This window comes from Pseudorca crassidens, chromosome 7 (genome assembly GCF_039906515.1).
Source record: "Pseudorca crassidens isolate mPseCra1 chromosome 7, mPseCra1.hap1, whole genome shotgun sequence".
Lineage (NCBI taxonomy): Eukaryota > Metazoa > Chordata > Mammalia > Artiodactyla > Delphinidae > Pseudorca > Pseudorca crassidens.
In genome coordinates, this window is record NC_090302.1 from 7,777,900 (window position 1) to 7,801,009 (window position 23,110).

Consider the following 23,110-nt stretch of genomic DNA (forward strand, 5'->3'; position numbering starts at 1 on the left):
TGCGGCCTAGTAACGCCCTGGTCCCTCCTCTTTTGGCTTCGTCTCTCAGCGGCGCTGTGGCTGCCGGAAGCAGTTCCGCAGTGCTTGCCGGGATCGTGCTGATGTGGCCCCCCCCCTTTCCCCCGCCCCGTCCCGGGATGTCGGAAGAAACCCGACAGAGCAAATTGGCTGCGGCCAAGAAAAAGGTAAAACGTGCGGGGTCGCGGCTCCCTGACCCAGCCCGAGACCCTTCCGACGGCTGGGCCATGGCCAGAGTCTGTGCTGCCTTCGAGGCACACGGGGCGAGCCTCTCGGCGCCCCTTGGCGTCCCCCTCCAAAAGTATTCTCAGCCAGTCCCGCCCCCCGGCAGCCCAGCCCCCGCCCTCGCTTGTCACCCCGGGGTGACTTTGGGCCGGTGACCCCGGGGGCTTCCCGCACCAGGCTCGGCCCTCGCCTCCTGCCGCCCAGAACCGGACCTCCTGGGTTCCCTGGGCTCCCGGTCTCAAGGACCTCGGTCCTGGCCTTGCGTTCCCCTCCTCCACCGCTGAACGGCGACTCGGGCATCGGTAGGGAGGAGTGGAAAGTAGTTACGTCATAATCCCCCTCTGAACTGTCATTACCGCCACGAGCCCGGTGTTTGATCTTACTACCCAGTCCCCCTGTGTTTTCACATTCTTTCCGGATTCTCTGGTCGCAGCACAAATTTCTAGCTTGAAGGGGACTTGGGACTATGGGACCTAGGTCCCACCTGGGTTTCAGGCTCCCTCACTCTAGACTGTACCCCATCCTTTGGTGTCGATAGCGTAAAAAGCCAGTGATCTCGAAACATTGATAATATCTCTGGGTGGCAGTGGGGAGAATGTGCTTTGTTTAGTTTGGTTTTTTCCCAGGTTTCTATCCAGAGAGACTTTCACAGTTTTAATCTGAATCTTCTACCTTACATTCTAATGCGCTGTGATTCTGAGACCAGAATGCCCGTCATTCAGTGCTCCTTTGGAGTGAGATCTGCTTATCCTCTGTGGAACAGATTGCGTGAAACTGAACTTCACAGCTGGGACTCTTTCCCAAATCATCATCTGAACATGGGTTGCCCTGAGTGCCACAGGATAAACATGGGACTGGAGCATCAGTTTTGCTTGATTCTCTTGAGAGAGAAAAAGCCTTTTATATTAATGTGCTTAGGGATGACGTTTGCATAGATTTGTAAGATTATAATAGACTTCTCTCTGAAATGGTGTTTGGGTTGTCCTCTTTCTGTTACGTTCCCAGATTCACTAGGAGTGTGTGCCTTCACTGCCTTCTGCCATTAGGATACACTGATGTAAAAGTTTGAGAAGCAGTGGTGTGCAGCTCTAAAAGAGGTGTAAGAAAGGACCCTGATGTCTGATTAAATGTTTACTTTTCCACCTCTGCTTCCTGTAAACTGTAAAGTAAGATGTGAATATAGGGGGCTTATAGGTCTCATGAGCCTCACTGCTTTTCCTTTTTGCAGTTAAGGGAGTATCAGCAGAAGAACAGCCCTGGTGTTCCTGCAGCAGCTAAGAAAAAAAGAAAGATCAAGAATGGCAGCAGCCCGGAGAAAACCACTTCTGGTGGTTGTCCCTCACCTGAGGATGTGAGTCTTGCCACCTTCCGGGGATGGGGTGCTCAAGGGACAGCAGGAGAGGGCAGTGGTTAAGATTGTGGAAGAAATGTCAGATATTGGCTAAGAAGTTTGGGTTTGAATTCTACCTCTCCCTCTGTTGGGGATATGGTTTTGGGCAAATTGTTTAAGCTCGTTGGGTCTCTGGTTCCACATTGGTAAAACTGGGGTAATACTGTCTTACACTTACGAAGTTTAAATGAGATTGTTGTGGTTTTTATAACAATCCCCTAATACAGGGCCTGGTGCAGAGTAAACATTCAGTAAAGAGTAGTTGCTATTTGACTTACTGCTCTGGTGATCTTCCTCAGCCCCGTCCTCAGTGGGAAGCCAGGCAGTGAGAACAGCCTCTTGTCCTCAGGCTCTCCATTTAGAGGCACCAACAGAACCCCAGGGTGTGGTGAGGAGACTCCCTAGTCCCTTGGATTAGGAGATCATCTGAGTTTCAAGGCCATCTTTGCCACCAGCTTGCTGGGTGACTTTAAGAAGATCACTTCTTCCCCTGGGCCTCAGTTTCCTCATCTGTAAGATGACACTGTTGGATCAGATCCTTGTCTTTCAGACTTATTTTTTAGCTGTAGCCCACTTTGTTCAAGCGGACCCTTGTTCTGAAGTCTGGTTTTTAAAAATCTGGGCCTGAGGGTCTAAGAAGCTATTAAGAGCTGCACTGTTGGCCTAAGGAGCTATGTGACTGCATTGTTCCGGGGACTTTTCCATCTGTTTACCTTGATTTCTGCCTCTGGCAAGGCAGCAAGTGGCTGTTTGGATAATGGCACAGGCTGTGGTATTGATCCCTTTCTGTCTTCTCCAGCATTCCATTGCCCTGAACCCATCTCTTCTTCCTTCCCTGACTCTCTTGCTTCTCTAAGCCACTTTTCTCTTTCTCTCCCTGCCCTTGTTTTTCCCTTTTCGCCTCTTATAGATTCAGGACATTCTGAAGGTGCTGGTGTCCGACCTTAACCGCTCCAATGGGGTAGCGATCCCCCCATTGGACAAGTGGAAGGTGAGGCAGTGCCGAGACCCCCTCTCTGGCTTGCTCCCTCCCAGCTCTGCATGCCCTGAGGCTTCTCTGGTTTGGGGGATACTTGGCCTCTGGCTTATTTTATGTTGCTGTCATTAACCCTGGGCCTGTTCATGTCTGCTTTTCACCTGCTTGGTTGATTGGGTTCCCCCCTGACCCCCCCCCCATCTTTTATCGTCTTGGAGAAGGTGAGATGCTCCTTGGAGGTTAAAGGTAACTTGGGAATAGCTTCCAGAGCAGGTGTGTGGGATTTGGGCTCTTTGAGCCTCCAGTCTGAATGTCCGTGGTGCTATCAAACTAGGAGAGGTTAAATAAAACCAAACCTTCAAGTCTTGGCCCCTGGGCATCTGACCCCAAAAGACCAATAGACCACAAAGTAGTTGGTGATTTTTTTTTGAGTTGATCAGTTCATTTTGGTTTGGCAGTAGGGAATGTAGGGTTAAGAGAAAAGGAGTTTGCATTATAGTTACAAGGATTGAGGTTATTTTTTTCAGTGGAGCTATCTGTAAGGGATGTGAGGTTAACCAAACACATGAGTGGTCAGGACATTCTGCCCCTATTCTCTTTTAAAAATTAACTGGACATTTAACCATATTCAGTGGGCCCTTGAGAGCAGAGGCATGTTGCTAGGGGCTGTAGAAAACAGATGAAAGAAACATTTGGAATATGGCAATATTCCAAATGCTCGACAAGGCAGAGCTTGGTTCTAAATGGACTCGAGGCTGGAGGGTGTGGCATTTGAGGCCGGTTTGAAGATTAGAGGTGGGTAGCAGTCATCCACATTGAGAGTAGGGGAAATGGGAGTCCCAGGCAGAGGGTGTAATACAGGTAACAGCCAGGATTATGAGCTCGCAGAGTACTTTCCAGAAAGGCGGGGAGCCTGGGGTGCCCCTGGACTAGGAGATGACCTCCTCCGGACATGATGTTGTCACTTCCTCCTTAATTAACTTCCTTGGGGGACATCTGCCAGGCTAGAGGAGTAGGGCTGGAAGGGGGCCAGGTCCTGCTGGAGATGGGCACGGGGAGAGGGGCTGGGACGGGGAACTGTTGGCTGGGCTTAGAGAGTCTTTCAATCATCAGGACTGCTCATGCCCAGTCGGTCGGGTCTGTCCAGGTGCTGTGACTCACCTTGTTGACTCAGAGGAGATGCTGGGTGGCACAGGGAGGGGAGCGCAGGCCTACAGGAGTCCCGAAGCTGTGCATCTGTACTCTTGTTCTAAGACCCTGGGCCCGCATCCTTCTGCTCTCCTGGAAATGAAGACCCAGATCCCCATATTCCCTTCTTGTCGTTTTAAAATCCTCTCTATATCAATAATTGTTTCTCACTTAAGTTTTCTGCTCTAGTAGTGCAGGCCTGTGATTGCAGTATCCTGGGCAGAGCTGATGACATTTCCAGAACTGAGGACTAGTGGATAGAAAAAAAAGGTTTTTTTTTTTAATGGAATGGGACATTGGAGGGGAGTGGACAATGTTTTTTAAAATTCCATACTTAGCTATATGACTCAAAATTATGAAATAACTTGGTTGCTCACAAAATTGTCATATTAAGTATATTTAAGTCCTCAGAAAAAGACTTTTTTCCTCTTCTGAGCTTTCTTGTTTCTAATGCTAGGGATCCGTGGGCACCCAAGAGGCCAGGAGGGACCCAGGGCTCGCCAGGGCCCCTGGCTAAGAGTGTGCTCCCCTCCCCCAAAGTCTCGTGCCTAGCCAGCTGCTGAACCCCTGCTCTTACCTATTAGATTCAGTAGTCCAGGTTGACAAGGCAACACCAGGTTCTGGCGTCAAAGGTCACAGCGTGGACAGTCACCAAGCAAACAGCTTGATTCATCTTCAGCTCCCCAGGCTCTGTGCTGCTTGCTCTAAGGAGGGCAGTAGCTTTGGGTTTTCAGAGGCCAGGGCTGAGGCTCCAGAGAGCAGGCAGCCCTTTCCCCCAAGAGAGGTGCAGCCTCTTCCTTCCAGACTCAGCTTCGTTGGCCAGGCCTTGGCTCCCCGGTGCTCTTCCCTCGTCAAGCTTTGGCTTATCAGCCCTCTTCCCCATCTCACCTATTGAACATTAGATCCCTCGAGCCAGAGGCTTGGAGTAAGTGTCAGGCCTGAGCCTGGAGAGAGGCCGAGTGGGGCTCTGGTCAAGCAAGTGGATCCATTTGGGCCAAGAGAGAACTTCTCCATGGCTCCTGGCCCTCAATCCCACGTTTGTTCTCCAGGATGACAGGAGTCAAAGCGTAGATGTCTTACCTCTGGTTTCTCAGCTGTTTCTTGGTTGGGTAGGTGTTTTGGAGCCAGGAGGTTGGGATGGGTAGTGGCCATGGTTTTCTTTTTACCTGTAAGAGCAGGGAGAGCCTTCTCGTTGGGCAGCTTCTTTCCCAGCAAAGGCCTGAGTCGTGGAGACACACCAGTAGTTGCAGGAAGGAGGGAAGGAAGGAAGGGAGAACAAGAAGAAAGAGGCAGATCGCTCTGCTCCTTCATCACTGCCACCCTCTGCCCAGCGTGGGGCCCCGGGTGAGGGGCCCTCTGGGCACAGACTGGCTTTCTGGAAGAGCAGGGCCTTGCTTCTCCCTGACTTGGCACACCTTCCTTCCACCTGCTGTAGCTGCCGTAGGTCAGCCAGGGAGCTGAGCTCCAGGGAGAACAAGGCCCTCGTGTTCTCGAAGGAGGCTGTGCAGTCCCGGAAGGCTGCAGACTGGCCCGAGGTCTGGGCGAGCCGTAGCCACCCCCCAGAGTGGCTCCCAGCATGTGTGACTGTCACTCTGACTTCAGCAACACCTGTCCTACCCGCTCTGCACCCCTCCATTCATGGCAGTGAGGCGACTTTTGCCCTGCGTGGCCCCCAACCCCCTGTTCTGTTCTGTGACAGGCGCCCAAAGACCGCGCCGCTCCTGTTACACCGTCTGCTGATGACACCGTGTCACCTGGCGGTGTCCCTTCCCCCTGTGCTAGTCCCCCCCGTGTCACTAGCATGGCATCAACTCAGGTTCGTGCCTCTTCCCCCTTGGCCTGCTGCCCCACTCTGTGCTCACCCCCTCCTCCTTCCTGGAGGACTGGACCTACCGTGGAGCCTCTTCCCCTTTCTTCAGGTAGCTTGGCTCCTAGAGCAAGGCGCCCTTCCTGAGGACTGGGGTGGGGGAGGCCAAGAGCAGGTTCTCCTTGAGGTGCGGGCAGACGGAAAGCGGTTGGAATGAGCTTGGCGCCATGGGTGGTTCTTACTGGAAACTGAATGACCGATTCATACGTTTCTTTCCAAACAGAACCGTGATGCTGACAATGATTCTAGTCCCGTTGACGAAAGCACGTGAGTGTCTCCCGCGGGGCCAGCAATCCCTAGGCCACTGCCCGTGACCCCCTCTTTCCCATCGAGCCTCCTGCACCCCTGACTGCTGTGTTCATCCTCAGATCTTTCTCATCCACTGAGAGCCTGCGACAGCTATCTCAGCAGCTCAACGGTCTTGTGTCCGAGGTACCACCCCCAAAATTGGAGCCCGGAGTGGGCTAGAGAGGGAAGGAAAATATGACGGAAAGAAACCGAGACAGAGGTTCCCAAGAGGAAGGGAAGGTCCTGGGACCAGGCAGCTTGGCTGGATGATGTTTAGCTAGTCATTACTTCTCTGAGTCTCTCTTTTTTTTTTTTTTTTAATAAATTTATTTATTTATTTGTTTGTTTGTGGCTGCATTGGGTGTTTGTTGCTGCACGCAGGCTTTCTCTAGTTGTGGCGAGCGGGGGCCACTCTTCGTTGTGGTGCGCAGGCTTCTCATTGCGCTGTCTTCTTGTTGCAGAGCACGGGCACTAGGCGTGCGGGCCTCAGTAGTTGTGGCTCGCGGGCTTCAGAGTGCAGGCTCAGTAGTCGTGGCACACGGGCTTAGCTGCTCCGCGGCATGTGGGATCCTCCCAGACCAGGGCTCGAACCCGTGTCGCCTGCATTAGCAGGTGGATTCTTAACCACTGTGCCACCAGGGAAGCCCTGAGTCTCCTCTTTGACGCTGTCCAAATGAAGGGGTTGGATCATGAGATTGGTTACATCATTTTATCCTGTAGATGAGAGCTGCTTGGGAGGAGGGGACAAGGGGGAATTAAGAACGAGGAGAAATTGGCACAGGAAGGAGTTAAGGGGCGGGTGGCAAGTTAGGCAGAAAAGGAAATGTTGCCAGTCGATGGGGAAGATGTTGGAGGGCTTAGGCCTTGAGGGGGATAGATCACGTTTCCATGTGAACGCTTTCATCTCTCCTAGTCTCCATCTTACATCAACGGGGAGGGTCTAGCATCCTGTACTGACATAAAGAATCTGGAGGTAAGGGGGCCTGCACTGTGGCCCGGTGACCCTGCAGGCCAGCCCCCACCTGCCCCCACCTCCCTCCTCCCACAGCGGGGGCTGGGTGCCCCACTACCAGCTGACACAGCCCAGACACCCCCCAACCCTAGTGATCGCTCTCTCTGCCTCCCCCACCCCTCCTCCAAGTCCTCCTCTTCCTCTCTGCATGCGCCTCAGAGCCGGTACCAAGAACTATCAGTAGCCATGGACTCCAGCAATCTAACAAACAAACAACTCAGTAGCAAGATAGAGCAATTGGTAAGAGTCCAGCGTTGTCCCCGGATTCCACGCTGCCAATCTGGGGCCCCAGTCTCACCTTGGGGCTCTGAAGAAAGGGGCTGGGGACCCCGGTGCCAAGGGAGAATGGGGTGCAGGGGGGCCTAGGTCTCAGCTGGAGGGACCCCGGAGCACGGCACGCAGCATGGCTCTCTCTGTGGCTGCCCTCTTTGCCTACTCTGTTCTCCAGAGACCCCCGCTTGAGTCCTCCCCACGCTTGCCCTGGGGCTGTTGCCTGTAGGGGGAGCACTAGCTTGACCGGTGTGTCCCAGCCCTGACTCAGCCCCTGATTTGTTCCAACTTGGACTTTGGACAAGTCAGCTGTCCTCTCTGGGCTTTAGTTTCCTGAGGAGGTAGGATTAGAAGGTGTCCAAGGTTCCTTTAAGCTCAAAAAATCAGAGATTTAAAGGTCCTTTTCGTTCCCATATCTTTGCTCTTAAGAACAGAACCTGGCCTGCAGTGTGTGCTCAGGAAACATTCCTTGAGTGAATGAATGCCCCCTTCCATATTGTGAGCTGGCAGAGGGTGGTCTGACCTTCTCAGACTCCATTTCTAGAGGTTTATGTCATTGTCCCTTCAAGGGAATCAGATCCAGACTCTCACTACTGTAGCCGTGATTAAAACTTCCCAAGACCCAAAGTCTCTTAGCTTACGAAGCGTTCATCCATTTATGTCCCCATGAACTCTCCCTTTCTAACCCATTCCTGGCCCCTGCCCGTCCCTCCTCCTTGGTCTGAGGATCGTGAGAAAGGGGGACAATCTCAGTCACCTTCCTATGACTCTCCCCACAGAAACAAGAGAAACAGGAAACTTTGGATCGACTGGAAAAAGTAACGCGATTTCTTTGTCTGCTCCTCCCGTGGCTGATGGGTTTGGGGGAGGAGTCAGATGTAGAGGCCCATTCTCCTCTTGCCTGCTGGCAGCCTGGAGAAAGAGGGGGCCTACCCCCTGCCCCTCCCCGCCCATCCCCTACTCCCGGGGTGGCCAATTACCTGTTCTCATCGGTGGGCCTGTCCTGGGCCAGTGATGACATTCTGGGGGCTATATCCTTTGCTATTTCACCTCTGCCTACCAGTAAGAGCTGTTTCTTCTCTTTTCCTGCAGGAGAAGAAGGAATTTGAGAAGAAGCTCGTGAAGGAACAAGGGGCTCTGAGAGAACAGCTGCAGGTGAGTGGGCTGAACCAGGGTCCCTCACGGCCCCCAGGAAACATTGCTTTTCTGCTTTTAGCACTTGTTTGCCCTTTCTCCCAAAGGTCCACATCCAGACCATAGGGATTCTGGTGTCTGAGAAGACGGAATTACAGACAGCTCTGGCTCACACCCAACAGGCAGCCAGGCAGAAAGCAGGTGGGAATCTAGGCACCCTTTGACCCCTCGGCCCGAGGGGCGCACTGGCTGGCCTTCAGCGGGATTCCTTCTTTGGGCTTCCCTTCTCATGCTGTCATTTCAGAAGAGTTGGAGGACCTTGCTAATTGCCTGCGGTCATCCAGGCAGCGTGTGGGAGAGCTGGAACGGACGCTGTCTGCCGTCTCCACGCAGCAGAAGCAGGCCGATAGGGTGAGCCCAGCAGTCTGCCCATCCGCTGGAGGTGGTACGTGGGTGGGGTGAGCCTAAAGGTCCCTTCGGCAGCATGGAGTGACTTGCTGCCCAGAAGGCAGCACTGGCCCTGTGTTGCTGCTTTAAAGTTGTGTGATTGTGAGAAGGAACCCGGGCGCGAGCCCACAGCCAGAGCGCCAGCCTTGCCCTTTACTGGCAGCGGGCTCTGGCCCAAGTGCTAGGTGTTCGGGCTGTGAAGGTTCAGAACAGTATTTTTATCCGTTACCGCGCTAAGAGAGAGAGAAGTACGTGTGTGAAATACGTATAAGACAGGTGGGAAAGGATTCATAAAAGCCCAGGGGACAGGGACAGGATGGCTGAGAGACGTGGCACTTCGGCACCTTCTGAGTTAGGGGCTGTGTGAGTGTATCATCCATTCAAAAAATGAACAAGAGATTACAATACAGTTTAATCCCCCCATCATATCTGTGGTCCCGCCCCGGGGAGAGAACATGGTTCAAGAGTCCCAGCTCTAAGTGATGTTAGGCGAGCCATTTAACCTCTAACGCTCCGTGTCGTTCACCCGTAAAATGGAGATAGTAATAGTAACTGCCTGCCAGGGTGATTGTGAGCTTGAAATGGGAATGTTGGCTGAGAGAGTGTTCAGGAAAGGTTCAGACGTGGGGCTGGTAACAGTGAGAATGATGGCAGTGTTACCTGCTGTCCCTGGGCCTGTGAGCCCGCCGTGAGTTAGAGCTCTCCACCTGCCTTTTCCACCCTTCCCGAGTTCTTATTAAAACCAAATGAGAACGTGAGCTTGGAAGTGCTTTGAAAAAGTATAAAGCCTGACACCAGGTGAGGACGTGTTGCTGGGAGTCGTCCTGTTGCTGCTGTTAGTCTGCATCTTCCACCTCCCTTCTCCTGACCTTGCCTCTCTGTGTTTGCAGTACAACAAAGAATTAACCAAAGAGCGAGATGCCCTCAGGCTGGATTTATACAAGAACAAGTAGGATAGGGATAGTGGGGGAGGGCTGGGAAGTGGGGAGGAGCCGAGGGAGCGGGTGAGGAGCTGGTACAGCTTCGCATGCGTGCAGAGCCAGGCTCTGCTGTCCCAGCTGTGCCACCGACTCCTGCTGTGGCCTCAGGCCACTCATGTCCTCTCTGTGGCCTGCCACTTGTGACTCTTGATCCTGGGGTCCCTTCCAAAGCAACTGTTCTGTGGTTCTGTGGCAAAGGTAGTGGGTTGGTCACCGGAGTGACCCTTTCTGTTCTTTACTCACGCCTCCCTCCACTACCGCCGGTCACAGCAAAAGCAACGAGGACCTGAAGCAGCAGACCTCGGAGCTGGAGGAGAAGCTGCGGGTCATGGCGAAAGAGAAGGCGGCCATGCAGCTGGGGATGGAGGAGCTGCAGAAGAAGGTGGAGATGTCCGAGCTGCTGCTGCGGCAGGTGGGCCTGGGGCCCCAGGGAGTGCGGGCCCCACCTGGCGGGGCCCGGGCCTCTTAGGGTCACTGTGGGTGGCCTCCGGCCAGGAGCCAGAACATTTGGATCCTCGTTCTGGTCCTGCCATAGACTCCTCTAGAGATAGGAGAAAAACTGGGGCCTTGCCCAGACCTCTGGAATCAGAAGCTCAGGGATAGGCCTTTTTTAGTTTTATTTTTAAAGCATCCTGGTTGAAAACCATTGTTTTATGGATGACAGTTACAAGGCTAGCCCGAGAGTCCGCTCCCTTCCTCTCGGGGCCAAGCCTCCAGGTAGACAGGGCGCTCAGGTCTCAGAGAGCCTCCTCTTTAGTTTTCCTGCATGCACAGTGATTCTCTGCCTTCCTGCCCTCAGTAAGGGTACGGTTAAAGTATGCCATGTTCATTTATTGGACTACTATGTAACCATTACAGAAATTGAGTATATCTTGTTTGCAGCAAAGTGAAATTAAGGTGCAGAACCATATATGATACACCCCGTGACAGCACAACTGCACTGTGCGTTAATTAAACGTGTTTGCGTGTGTATGGAGAAGGGTCGAGAAGGATACACACTGGATTGGGGTGGTTGGGGAGCCATGAGTATTTAGTAAAAATAAAGCCTGTGGACCTGGTTCTAATAACACGAGGACAACCCTGAGTTGTACGTTGACCTTTTGGGGGGCATTGCGTGGGGCAGCCTGGGCTTCCCAAATCCAACCTCATTTTTCACCATCCAGTTTTCTAGTCAACCTACCGCTGACAGCAGCCAGCAGTTACAGCAGGCCCTGAACGAGCAGGCACAGCTGGAGACCCACGTGGAGCGGGTGAGATTGTGCAGGGAGAGGGGTGCGGGAGGACGATGACCCCAGGTGACCGGGAGCAGGTGAGGCCCCAGACAGCCCGTGGTAACTTCTGTGCCCACTCTCGCAGCTGAAGGATTCTCTGAAGCAGCTGCAGGCAGAGAGAGACCAGTATGTGGTGAATATGAAAGAAGAGAACGCCGTTTGGCAGCAGAAGATGCAGCAGATGCTGGAGCAGGTGAGAGGTGACCTTCTACCCCCCTCCTTAGACAGGTCACCTGGGCATCTGTGAAATAGGAATCACGACACTTGCTGTGTGCAGCCAGAGGTGGAAGTGTGTATCTAGAGGGTGGGGGTGGAGAGGGAGGTGGTCGCCCGGCCTTGACCCCCTCCTGTGCTCTCCCCCCACCCCCCCACCCATGCTTTGGGCAGATGGGCAAGTTGAGGGAAGAAAAGGAGTGCAGCATGAGTCAGGTGCGGGAGCTGGAGACCAGTTTGGCCAAACTGAGGACCGAGATGGGTAAGCCAGGGCCAGGGGATCCGGGAGCAGGGTTGTGTCGGCGCTGGTGAGGGTGGCTGAGAATGGAGGTGAGTGGGTGGAAGGGCACCGTGGCCAAGGGAAAGAGGTCTGTCCCAGGAGTTGGCAAGTCTTGCAGTTTCCCTGCGCCTCAGGGTCCCCATCTGCAAAAAAGGGGTGAAGTGCCCACTGTGGTCTTGAGCATAAAGATGTGAGGAACTCTGTCTGAACGTGTCTTGAAAGATTGAGCCAGGAAGCCAAGATTTGGGGCAAGGAGGCTGAATCAGGAGCTGTGGACCAAGAAGAGGGTGTTTTGGAGGGACTTCCCTGGCGGTCCAGTGGTTGAGGCTCTGTGCTTCTGCTGCATGGGGGCACGGGTTCGATCCCTGGTTGGGGAAATAAGATCCCTCATGTCGCACTGGTGTGGCCAAAAAAAAAAAACAAAACCCGGTTTTTGGAGACTGCAGAGGCGAGAGGCCCTGACGGTGTGCTCCCTTTCTCAGCTGTGCCTCCGCCTCAGGAGCCCCCAGCCGGGCCCTCGGAGGTAGAACAACGGCTGCAGGCGGAGGCCGAACAGCTACAGAAGGAACTGCAGAGCCTGGCACAGCAGCTGCAGGCTCAGGTGAAGGACAACGAAAGTCTGAGTCGCCTGAATCAGGAACAGGAGCAGCGGCTGCTGGAGCTGGAGCGGGCGGCCGAGTGCTGGGGGCAGCAGGCCGAGGAGCGCAGGCAGATTCTAGAGAGCATGCAGAGCGACCGCACCACCATCAGCCGCGCGCTGTTCCAGAACCGCGAGCTCAAGGAGCAGCTGGCTGAACTGCAGAATGGATTCGTCAGGCTGGTGCGCAGCCCTTCGCGGCCAGCCTGCCCTCCTCCCTGGCCAAGTCCTCTGGGGGCGGGGCGAGGCACTTAACCTGTCTGGGGCCTTGGTTTTCGCACCTGTAAAATGGGTGATATGGACCTTTTGTGAAATGGTGCCCACGAAGGCACGCTGTGAGTCGGAGAGCCCTGCTCCGAGGGTTATGGGGGGAAGGGGCAGACTTTCCTACCTGCCTCCACCCTTCCCTGAGCTGTGGGTGGCAGACACCAAGTTCTGGGGTCTCTAGCTGCATTGGGTGGCCGCTGATTGCTTCTCTCTGTGCAGTCCAACGAGAACATGGAGATAACCAGCGCGCTGCATTCGGAGCAGCACATCAAGAAGGAGCTGGCCAAGGAGCTGGAGCAGCTGCAGGGGAGGCTAGGAGAGCTGAAGGAGACGGTAAGCCCTGCCCCAGCGGGAGGGCCAGGAGATAGGCACCAGCCTCTGAGGAGCCAGGGACCTGGGGCCAGGACAGGTGACCCCAGAGTCCTTCAGAGCCTGTGACTGCTTGTTGCCCCCTGGCCTCTGATTTTCAGAGTTGAGTAGCCCTGGGCCATAGGTCATTGTCCCCGCTAGAGGCATCGAGCCCCTAATTAGAGGGGAAGAGAGTGTGTACGGTGGCCAGCTCCTTGGGTTCAGCCCTGGATTCAGCCCTCGCATCTCTAAGCCTCAGTTTCCTTATCTTAAAAGGTTAGCGGGACTTCCCTGGCGGTCCAGTGGTTGAGACTCCACTGCAGGTGGTGCGGGTTTGATCCCTGGTTGGGGAACTAAGATCCTGCGTGGTGGTGTGGAGCTACCAAAAAAATAGAAAAGAAAAAAAAAAGGAGGTTATCATTTTCCTCCTAGAGGTGTTGGAGATTAGAGAATCATGCATGTAAAGCCTTAGGCGTTCAGTGTGCACCTCACAGATGTTGGCTGGAGCTCTGCTTTTCCACCCGTCTGCGGCCTCAAGTTAAGATAGAAAGAAGCTTGCTATGAGGGCTGGGTGAAGGCGGCATGGGGCTCTGGGCAGCCAGCAGAGCCTCGCGGTGCCTGCCTCAGGCAGAGGGGTCTGTGCCCAACCTCCCCAGTCTATGGGCTCCGACTGCGGAAGTGAGCCACAGCCTGTCCTCACCCCCAGCGTCTTCCCGCAGGTGGAGGTGAAGAGCCAGGAGACTCAGGATCTGCAGCAGCAGCGGGACCAGTACCTGAGCCACCTGCAGCAGTACGTGGCTGCCTATCAGCAGCTGGCCTCTGAGAAGGCGGGGCTGCAAAAGCAGGCGCTGCTGCAGACGCAGCTCATGGACCAGCTGCAGCACGAGGAAGTCCAGGGCAAGGTGGCTGTCCAGATGGCCCACCAGGAGTTACAGGAGACCCAGGTGAGGGCGTCGGAGTGCTGGGCCCCTGACGGGAAAGCCTGCAACCTGTGTCCCTCCTCACTTTCTTTCCTGGCCTCTTAGGAGCGCCTGGAAACAGCCAACCAGCAGAACCGGCAGCTACAAGCCCAGCTGAACCTCATGGCTATGCCTGGGGAAGGTAAGTAGGACGGCCCGCAGGGAGAACACCCAGCCTGAGGAGCAGGGGGACTTTTAGCAGCATGGAATTGAGTTAGAAGAGACCTTTAGGACAGCGAATCCTCTTCCTGCAGCGAGTGAGGTGAGGGGCAGAGCTGGGCGGCACGCTCTCTTCCCGGCCTGCTCGCCCTGCCTTGTCGGGTTGTCTGAGGCCCCTCCATGTGTCCCCAGCAGGAGGTGGACCAGACGGTGAGGAGAAGGATGAGGAGGCCCCCCGGCCGAAGCTGAGCGTGCCGGAGGAGCTCGACAGCCGAGAGCTGCTGGTGAGCTGACCTCCTACTCCTTGCCTGTCTTACTTCCTACCTCCTCCTGTGCTTCCTCTCAGACACTCTTTGTGGTTTCCCTCCCTCTGACTTCTCTGGACCCCCAAGCTCCCCTGGGAGCCATAGTCAGATGCCATGTCATCCTTGAACCACAGGCATGCCCACAAAGACCCCGAGAGGAGGAGCATCCCTCCGCCCGCCGCCCCTCGCTGGTCCTCAGTATCCCCCACAAAAGCATGCGCACACCTCTTGCCCGCAGGTGGCATTTTTTAACTCGGCCTTAGCCAGTGCTGAGGAAGAGCAGGCCCGGCTGCGTGGGCAGCTGAAGGAGGAAAAGCTGCGCTGCCAGCGCCTGGCTCACCTGGCAGCCGCGGCCCAGGACGGGGCGGAGAAGGAGGCCCCAGCCTCTGGGATCGGGGGGGACAGTGTGCCTGCGGAGACCCACCAGGCCCTCCAGGTGGCCATGGACAAGCTGCAGGTGAGTGGGTCGCCCCCAGTGGGGTCCAGGAAGGGTGGGGGCCTGCGGTCAGATTGCTGCTGAGCCCTGACCTGCTGTTGTGGCTTCAGGGCCGTTTCACAGCGCTCATGCAGGAGAAAGTGGATCTGAAGGAGCGGGTAGAGGAGCTGGAGCATCGCTGTATCCAGCTGTCCGGAGAAACAGACACTATTGGTGAGTGGAGAGGCGGGGGCCCGGGGCGGGGGGCCGAGGGCTGGATCGCGGCAGCCCCGCACCTGAGCCCTGTTCGCCCTCCCCGCTCCCCGCAGGAGAGTACATCGCCCTTTATCAGAGTCAGAGGGCGGTGCTGAAGGCGCGGCACCAGGAGAAGGAGGAGTACATCAGCCGCCTGGCTCAGGACAAGGAGGAAATGAAGGTAGGGGTCCTTGTGACCATCTCTGTGGGCGGGGGTGGGGTGGGGTGCAGGTGCTGAGCGCCTGTCCCTCCAGGTGAAGCTGCTGGAGCTCCGGGAACTGGTATTACGCCTGGTGGGCGAGCGAAATGAATGGTATGGCAAGTTCCTGGCTGCCCAGAACCCTGCTGGTGAGCCCACTACAGCGCCCCCAGCCCCGCAGGAGCCTGGCGCTGCCGAGCACGGTGGTGAGTAGCGCCCTCGGGGAGGACCGGCGGGCGGGCAGGGGAGAGCTGGCACACCACTCCGAGCCCTGCCTCTCTCTTTCTCTACAAAGGTCTCCGCGAGGTGAGCCTCAAGGACAACGTGGACCCCACCCAGGGGGAAGCCCTGCGGGGCCAGACGACCCCTGAGAACCCCACTGCGCAGCAGATCATGCAACTGCTGCGTGAGATCCAGAACCCCCAGGAGTGCCCAGTCTTGGGTAGCAGCACCTGCGTCCCCTTCTTCTACGAGACTGACGACAACGATGAAGTGAAGATCTTGGTGGTCTAACTGCCTGACACTAGCGGGCAAAGACCGGAGACCTGGGGCTGGGGCGCTCTGCCCCTGTCCGTACCTGCTGCCCCGTCCCTCCTTCCTGGCATCCCTTCATCCCTAAAAAAACCCCTGAAAAGGGGTATAGCCCCCTGTCTAGTGGGGGGAGACAAATAGGTGCAGACCCCTTGCCATCTTGGCCAGGGCTGTGTCTTGATCTCTGGGCTATTAATAGTTCCAGAAAAACAAAGAGCCGGAGGCTCAGTAAAGGTAGTTTATTTAAGAGGCTGCCGTTCTTGGGGAGCAGGGGCTCCCTGCTGGTCTCCTCACCCCCACCAAGCAGTCCTCCATTCAGAGGCACTTTGGGGCACAAGTGCCCCCCCTCCCCCTTGCCCAGCCAGACAACTGGGCAGCACTCTCACAGGCCTTGGGCAGGTTGGGCAAACCGAGGCCAGGCAAGGACATAAGCTGGTGGCGGGGTGGGCTCCCTCCCCAGTGTTTATACTGTAACTGTGTAACATTTTGTATATTCTGGAGGTAGGGAAGCCCCCTGTATCACATTGGAGGTTGGCGCTGGTAAATGGGGAGGACCTTCTATTAAATATTTGGGGCTGGGGAAAATTATTTATTGATAGCGTAGGTCGGAGAGAGAAGGTGGAGGCGGGGACGGGTTTGTGCCCGGGTGATTCGACTCCTGTTTCACTTTTTATTTCAGAATAAATGAATTTAGCCATACTGCTTGTTCTTGCGTGTTCCTTTTTCTTCTGTCGCTGGGTCCTGTGCCGTGAGCACTGAACAGGGAGTGGGTCCTGCCAGCAGAGGGCAAGCTTCTGGTTGTGCTGGTCCCCAGTGTGTCTGAGCACATCCAACTGGGCTGTTAAGAGATCTTCCAAGGCCTGTCACCTGCATGCTGCCTGGTGAAGACTGGGGGTTCCCGGGGGACCGCCGTGGGGCTCTCGGGGCAGTCCTGCCTTAATGGCGGAGAGACTCAGAAGTCAGATCTAATCCCAGGGAGGGAAAGCAGGGTGCCACAGCACCCTGAGTGCTGACTTGTGGTCCAGGTGTTTTCCATTCCATTGCCCTGCCCCTCTGGTGGCCTGTTCTGCCTGTCCTTCCACAGTGCCTGCCTGGCCAGCACCTCACGGTCCTCCCTCCGCGCCGCCTAGTGGCCAGAGCAGGTTTCACAGGACGAGGATCAGCTGACTCCAGCTGCTTTCCCAGTAGGCCTCGGAGAGGATGCGGCTTTTTTCTCCACATCTTACAGCACCCTAGCAATAGCTGGGCCCTTCCCCATCCCTCACCCCAATGTTTAAACCTTTACCTCTCCCTGAGCGCCACAGAGAACACAGGCCACAGAGGACACACTGTTCCCCATCATCCAGAAATGGGTTTTATTCTCAGCCAAGAGACAGCAAGACCGGTAGTGGTCAGAGAACCACACAGCTGCCAGTACGGCACCCCCGTGTTCGAGGGGGGGTAGGGACGGGAGGGCGGCAGAGGGGGGCTGGCTGTCCACAGGCTGCGTACGACGGGGGCTCATCGGAGGTGGCACGCTTTGGAGGGGGATGTCAGGGTGACAGCGTTCCCTTGTAGTTGGGCCACAAGACTCCTCAAGGACAGCATGGTGATTGATTCCCGACACTAGAGGTGAGGCTTGGCCATATATGTGTGTGTGTGTGTGTATATATATATATATACATATATATATATGTATATATATATATATATATGAGTATTTATAGATATTTATAGAACTGGGCAGGAGCAAGACCACAGAGGGGCACAAGTTTCACCAACGTCATGCCTGGATGTGTCAGCTCACCACTACAACAGACTAAGTCACAGATGAAGGGGAAGCTCTGGGGCCGGGTAGCCACTGTCAAGTCACAGAACAGCCGTCCAGGCAGGCTTGGAAAGGGAGGTCTCCGAGGAATAGGAGGGATCTGGTTAGAGGTCGAAGGGGGGCCTGGGGCTCTCAGGTCGGGATGGACTTGCCTGACCCGATCGGCTGGCAGTTGGAGAGAAAGCAAAGAGAGAACGGGAGAGAGAAAAGGGGGAGAGAGCTGGTAAGGCAAGGGCAGCCTAGCCCGGCAGTCAGGGGAGAGGAGGGGAGGGGCAGAAGACCCAGGTGTGGGCAAGGGTTCTGGAATAGAGAAGAGAGACGAGAAAGGGAAGGTAGAAGGGCAGGAGATGGGCAGGGGCCAGAGCCTTACGGGGGTCTGGGGTAAAGGCTAGACACGCTAGGCTAAAGGCCACACACGCTAGACTAAAGGCCTAAAGGCCACACACGCTAGACTCTCACACACCACCAGGCAGTGCACCCACAGCTCCAGACACGTGCTCGGCCCCCTCTGGCTTCCCTCTTCTCTGGCCCCCTGTCTTTCAACCCACTGGCGCAGGGCCATCCCTAGCCTCAGGGAGTATGGGGCCGTGAGCCCCACGCGACAGCCACCAGGCCTGATGGAGGAACACACGAGAAAGAACACTGTTTGAACCAGGAGGGCAAAGCTAACAGAATGGCTGGAGGGAGCGCTAGAGGCCCCCCTGGGTGGGCAGAAAGCCCACGAGTCCTCTATAGGGACCCTGGGGAGGCAGGGAGGGCAGGCGGCCGGATGCCAGTGGCCACAGGCTTATAAGTCTAAGAGGGGAGCCTCAGCTGGTCGGGGGGCCGCAGGTCGCGTAGGTGAGGCTGGGCCCTTCCTGCTGGGGAAAAGCAGAAGAGCAAGAGTCAGCGCAGGCGCGGAGTGGCAGGCAGGCTCGCTGGGCAAGTTTGGGGCCCAGCTGGGGCCGAACTCAGAGAAGCTGGCTTGCCCAGGTCCGCAGACACCGTCATCCCCTTAGCGGAAAAGTGGAGGTCACCCCTAGGAGCAACAGGCCCAGGTGGATGAGCCTGCGGGCCGGCTACGGTGCTCCACCTGGGGCTGAGGACGCTGCCTTCAGTCCTGCACCAGCAGGAGTGACAGTACCGCGGAGGCAGGGGAAGGGGCGGTGTGACCTGCCTGGCCTGTGAGCTGTGCTCTGGGCTGATGGTGGGGGGGACACTCAGGCTTTCCCAAATCATCAAATAACCAGAGCCTTCACCCCCAGCTGCTGCTTGCTTGCTGGCTCGATAAAGGAGGTGGGACTTTGACTTCCTCTGCCCTATCGTGGATTCGGTTTCCAGAGCTCCCAGGCTGGGAGCTGGCTGCCCTGCCCCCGCGGCAGGGCTCAGATCGGGGAGTGAGTGTGGCACCCCAGGATGAGATCGCACCCCAGGGTGAGACGCCAAGGCCTCTGGGTGCCTGAGTCCAGCCAAGCTCCCTGCCCCTAACACCACGAACCATGAGCTCTGCGCTCTTTCTGACGCCTCCAGAGAGCACCCAGCTTTGCCTGCTTGGGTGCGGAGCCTGTCCCAAGACCTCCCCAGGCTCAGCCATGGAGGTCTTGGGCAGTGGCACTGAGTCCCGAGGCTCGCTGAGAAGGGAGGTGAGAGAGCCAGCTGGCAGCGAGGACAGAAAGAGGAAAGAATAAGTCTGGAGCTGCAGAAGGGAGAGGGAGGGGGCCTGCCTCTGAGGTCCCAGGTTCGCCCTGCAGTGTGGAGCTGGTGCGGCAGGGGGCAGACACACCGGTTCATGCAGCAGGTGGAGAGGCCTGTACCTACCGTGGCTGACGCTCCTCAGGGGTCACTGATAGTGATTCTGAAAGACAGCACGAAATCAACGTGGCAGTTCACAGACGGGTCAGGCCTGGGGGTGGGGGGACACGCACACGCACACGCCCGGGCGTGCACACACATGCGGTGAGGCCCCACGGCCCCGCATGCACACGCTGACACACATGCCCACAAACAACACGCATACACCCCACCCCCCAACGCCCAGCAACCTCGCTGGCTGGCACGTGCAGCATGGATCTGGGGCATGCAGCCACTTGGCACACTGAAGCACACGCGGGGGCGGAGTCACAACACAGAAGCTCGCCCCCACACAGGAGGCATTTGCACCAGCTCCCTGCACACTCGTGCCTGGCGTGCTCAGAGGGCCACCTGCATTGCTCCAGAAGGGACAGGTCTTGCTTTCTTAGGGTCCAGCTTTCATGTCTCCACCCAAGAGCCTTCCATGGCTCCCTGCTGCTCACAGCACTGAGTCCCAAGTCAACCTCTTCTGTGGACTTTGAAGGTTCTCCTACCTGCCCCACCTTACCCAGGGCAAATTTGTTTTTCTTTTTTTTTGGCCGTGCTGTGCGCCATGCAGGATCTTAGCTCCCTGACTAGGGATCGAACCCGTGCCCCCGGCAGTGGAAGTGCAGAATCTTAACCACTGGAACCTCCAGGGAAGTCCCCAGGGCAACCTCTTCTTATTCTTCCTCATTCTACCTGCACTCTGCTCTGGCCAGCAGCTCTCAACGCATTCCACACTCAACTTTTGCCCACCTGCTGCTCCTTACCCAAACGCTCTCCTGACTCCTCACCACCTGAGCCTTATCTCCATCAACCCTGGGATCTCACCGAAGTCAAGCTGCCTTGAAGCTCCCCAGACTGCTCTCTCCTCTGAGGCTGTGACTTCCCATGTGTCAGCCAGACTAGAGCGGAGCAGGTACCAGATCTCACAGTTCTCATGTCACACCTCAGCACAGGCCTGGGCATGTCAAATACCCTTAAGAATCTGAACTCACATTGGAAGTTAGCAAATAGTTCCTATAGCCACTTTTGCAGTTAATGTGGCATCCCTATAGCCACTGCCTCCCCTGATCCCCACACCAACCCTGGGAGAAAGGCAGAATGTTAAATATCATTTGGTGGAAGGGAAACTGAGGCCCTGGAAGGGAAAGTGACTCGCCTAAAGGCCCACTCCAGTCCAGTGCCCCTGACCAACACCACGCTGCCTGCGTTACCCCATCTGCCTTGGCCGTCAGGTCACCATAGAGCAAGCCCCATCTCTGCTTCACTGTAGGTTCATGGAGGTTAGACCCATGGCCCTACCCTCCAGCCATCTGGAAACATAAATGGATATTATTGGTCTGATGTGTTCTTCCTCAGAGAACATGGCCAGTGGAAACAGGGCAGACTGAGTTAAATATCAGAGTGAGCTTCCTTGAAAGAGGGTCATGGATCAAGAAGGCAAAGGCAAGGGATGAAGTAGAACCCTTTTCCCTGGAGATTTCTGGGAATGGGGCAGCCTCCACTCCTGCCCGCACACCCACCACGTTGGTCCAGGCCAGCTAGGGCCAGAGGCAAGGGGAAGGAAGGAAGCCATCAGGCTGTCCCATGGCTCCCAGACCCCTTTCCCAGCTGCTCCACGTCCTACCGCATGCCTGGGTGCCATTCTTACACTCTCACATCCGTGTGCACGCCCACACACACATCACACACCTTGCTGGTCACACAGTCACAACCCTCGGGGACAGGTCCAAAGAGTCAGGACTGGGAAGTGCGGGCACCAGGGTAGCCCTGAGTGTAAGTGAATAAAATCTACCCATCCAGAGAGGATTTGGGTTCAGATCCTCAGACCTGAGGTAGGCTCACTAGGAGCTGGGAGACAGAAGTAGAGGATGGAATGGAGAACGGAGGAGAGCGGCTAGAAGGGGAAAGGAGAAGGGAGGCAACGTGTGGGAGAGAGAGAGAGTGAAAAAGGAGGGAAGCGCCATGCAAGTGCTGGAAAGAAGAGGGCAGGTGGGATGAGCCCCACGGCCCCCTCCCCAGAAACGACCACCTGCGGAACTCAGCGCTCCCTGGGGGCAGGCTCCGCCAGCCCTCGGCCACACCCCCGGTGGCTCTGGCACCCACGGTCCGAGTGACCCGGACAGAGAGGGCCGGCTCTGGCGACCTGGGCCGATGCTCCGGAATCCGGCCCCACCTCCCTCCCGGCCACGCCCGCCCGGCGGTCTCTGCCGCCGCTTTCAGCCCCTACTCACCTGGGGACCCCGGGCGGGGCGCGGTTGGGGCGCGAGGGCACCTGGGGGGGAGGACCGAAGGGGTCAGGGGAAGCCCCCGGCCTGGAGGGCACGGGGGGCGCCCCCCCTAGGGCGGACCCAGCAGGCGGAGGCCCAGGAGCAGGGCCCCGCGACCCGGGCCGGGCTGGGGGCACCGCGGGGGCTCGGCGCTGCGGTGTGGGGCTGGACGTGGGTGACCTGCGGGCGACAGGGAGCGAAGGACAAGGAGGGGAGAGAGATGAGCGGCTCCGCCCCACCGTGAGGCCCCGCCCCCAGCTGGGTGCCTGTCATGCCCATGCGCGCAAGCTCCGCCCCTCCGCGCCTTAGGTTTTCGCCGGAGTTTAAGCCCGCCCCCAGAGGCTCCAATGTTCCAGCTCCACCCCTCCCGGCAGCCAGCTTTCCACGGCAAGCCCCGCCCCGCGATAAGCCCCGCCCCGCGATAAGCCCCGCCCCTCGCTCCAGGTGGGAGCTATCCCGGTGACGCCGTCGCGTCACTGCCCGGTCTCGGCCCTCCTCCAGCGGGCCCCGGGCTGGGGGGCTTTGGGGCCGTGGGAGCCGGCCCTGGTACCTGCGTCCAGCCGGTACGCTCTGCACCTGCAGCCAGGAGTCGTCCACGGGCGGGGGCATGGGCGTGCTGACAGTGGTCGTGTTGATGTCGCCGATGATGCTGAGCGCCTCTTTCAGTGCGTGGTACATGCGCAGCATCTCGTCGCGCCGCTGCGCCTGCTCGGCCGACTCCTCCATCAGTGTGTTCTGGTCCCCGCACGAGTACAGGTTGGCCAGCAGCTCCGAGAAGATGAATTCCTTGGTCTGCGGGCGGGCAAAGAGAGGAGAGGGCTGGGACCTGACGCCTGTACCAATTTGCCCTCCCCGCCGGGCCCTACTAGCTCGGGGATGGGGCTCTGCCACTGCCTAAACTCAGAGATCTCCCTTGCTTCCCCGCCTCCCCGCTTGCCCTTTTTCTCAGATGGTCCAGAGAAGAAAAGTGAACTGTTCAAGGTCATAGATCTAGGAGAACACTCAGGGCCTATTATGCACCAGGACACCTGGTTACTCAGCTTATTTCAGCCTCAGTTTCCTCATCTGTAAAATGGGGTAGTTACACCCTTTCCAAAGACTTGTATGCTCCAGTGGACCAAAATAAGGAAGACGACAGTTTAAAATTTTCTGAGCCCTTGAGTAGCAGGTGTGAATGTGTGCCTGGATCGGGTGAAATGTGAGTGTCTGTGTGTAGGGCATGGGTTAATGTTCTCCTTAAAAATTCCCAGATGTTACCTGGGCCAGGCTCTGGAACATTTGTGGAGAGATGCTGAGGTTTTTTATGCCGTAGGCCTGTGTCTCATTTATTCATTATCTAAATTTATGTTGAGCACCTACTACATGCCAGGCACTGTGTTGTTATGCACTTTATATTCATTTAATCCTCAACTCTATCATTATCCATATTTTACATATAAGAAAACAGAGGCTCAGAGAGGGTAGTTCGTTTGCTCAAAGTCACACAGGGTTGAGGCAAAGCCAGGATTCCAACACAGTTCTAATTCCCTTCAGGCCATGCTTTTTCACTAAGCCATGGGTGGAAGTGGTTCCGTGGGGTGTGTA

General features: G+C 56.5%; 2 protein-coding genes across 32 annotated transcripts in view; one reads left to right on the plus strand and one right to left on the minus strand.

Annotated features, from left to right (window-relative positions):
* The first annotated feature begins 49 nt into the window (after positions 1 to 49).
* GOLGA2 (golgin A2) lies at positions 50 to 16,333 on the plus strand. 8 transcript variants are annotated; one of them, XM_067743101.1, is made up of 27 exons: positions 50 to 185; positions 1,472 to 1,594; positions 2,544 to 2,624; positions 5,497 to 5,613; positions 5,888 to 5,931; positions 6,033 to 6,096; positions 6,866 to 6,925; positions 7,124 to 7,204; positions 8,014 to 8,052; positions 8,327 to 8,389; positions 8,476 to 8,569; positions 8,673 to 8,779; positions 9,706 to 9,764; positions 10,066 to 10,207; positions 10,959 to 11,045; positions 11,152 to 11,259; positions 11,454 to 11,541; positions 12,042 to 12,379; positions 12,683 to 12,796; positions 13,531 to 13,755; positions 13,837 to 13,912; positions 14,122 to 14,213; positions 14,473 to 14,691; positions 14,781 to 14,883; positions 14,979 to 15,085; positions 15,159 to 15,309; positions 15,399 to 16,333. In XM_067743101.1, exons 1-27 carry the CDS (start codon positions 102 to 104, stop codon positions 15,614 to 15,616), a joined length of 3,084 nt encoding a protein of 1,027 aa, XP_067599202.1. In that variant the 5' UTR covers positions 50 to 101; the 3' UTR covers positions 15,617 to 16,333. The 8 variants fall into 8 exon arrangements, with proteins under 8 accessions (XP_067599202.1, XP_067599203.1, XP_067599206.1 ...); XM_067743102.1 differs by having other exon boundaries at positions 14,125 to 14,213; XM_067743105.1 differs by lacking the exon at positions 7,124 to 7,204.
* Positions 16,334 to 16,965: 632 nt separating this feature from the next.
* The window catches only part of DNM1 (dynamin 1), a 45,044-nt gene continuing 38,899 nt past the window's right edge, over positions 16,966 to 23,110 (minus strand). For 5 of the 24 annotated variants that reach the window (XM_067743117.1, XM_067743110.1, XM_067743119.1 and 2 more), the window contains 3 exons: positions 22,077 to 22,318; positions 21,491 to 21,706; positions 16,966 to 18,301 (listed from right to left, as the gene is read on the minus strand). In XM_067743117.1, the coding sequence (XP_067599218.1) occupies positions 18,229 to 18,301; positions 21,491 to 21,706; positions 22,077 to 22,318 (531 nt within the window). In that variant the 3' untranslated portion in view covers positions 16,966 to 18,228. Of the gene's footprint in view, positions 18,302 to 19,238; positions 19,276 to 20,115; positions 20,118 to 21,486; positions 21,707 to 22,076; positions 22,319 to 23,110 lie in introns of all 24 variants that reach the window. The other 19 variants (XM_067743128.1, XM_067743112.1, XM_067743113.1 and 16 more) reach the window with 14 other exon arrangements.

Bases quoted from the DNA above. Each gene is read 5' to 3' on its own strand.
- GOLGA2 (XM_067743101.1), top strand. From the start codon at position 102: ATGTGGCCCCCCCCCTTTCCCCCGCCCCGTCCCGGGATGTCGGAAGAA. The intron at 1,595-2,543 runs GTGAGTCTTGCC...CGCCTCTTATAG, and splicing joins GTTGTCCCTCACCTGAGGAT to ATTCAGGACATTCTGAAGGT. The intron at 14,214-14,472 runs GTGAGCTGACCT...TCTTGCCCGCAG, and splicing joins TCGACAGCCGAGAGCTGCTG to GTGGCATTTTTTAACTCGGC.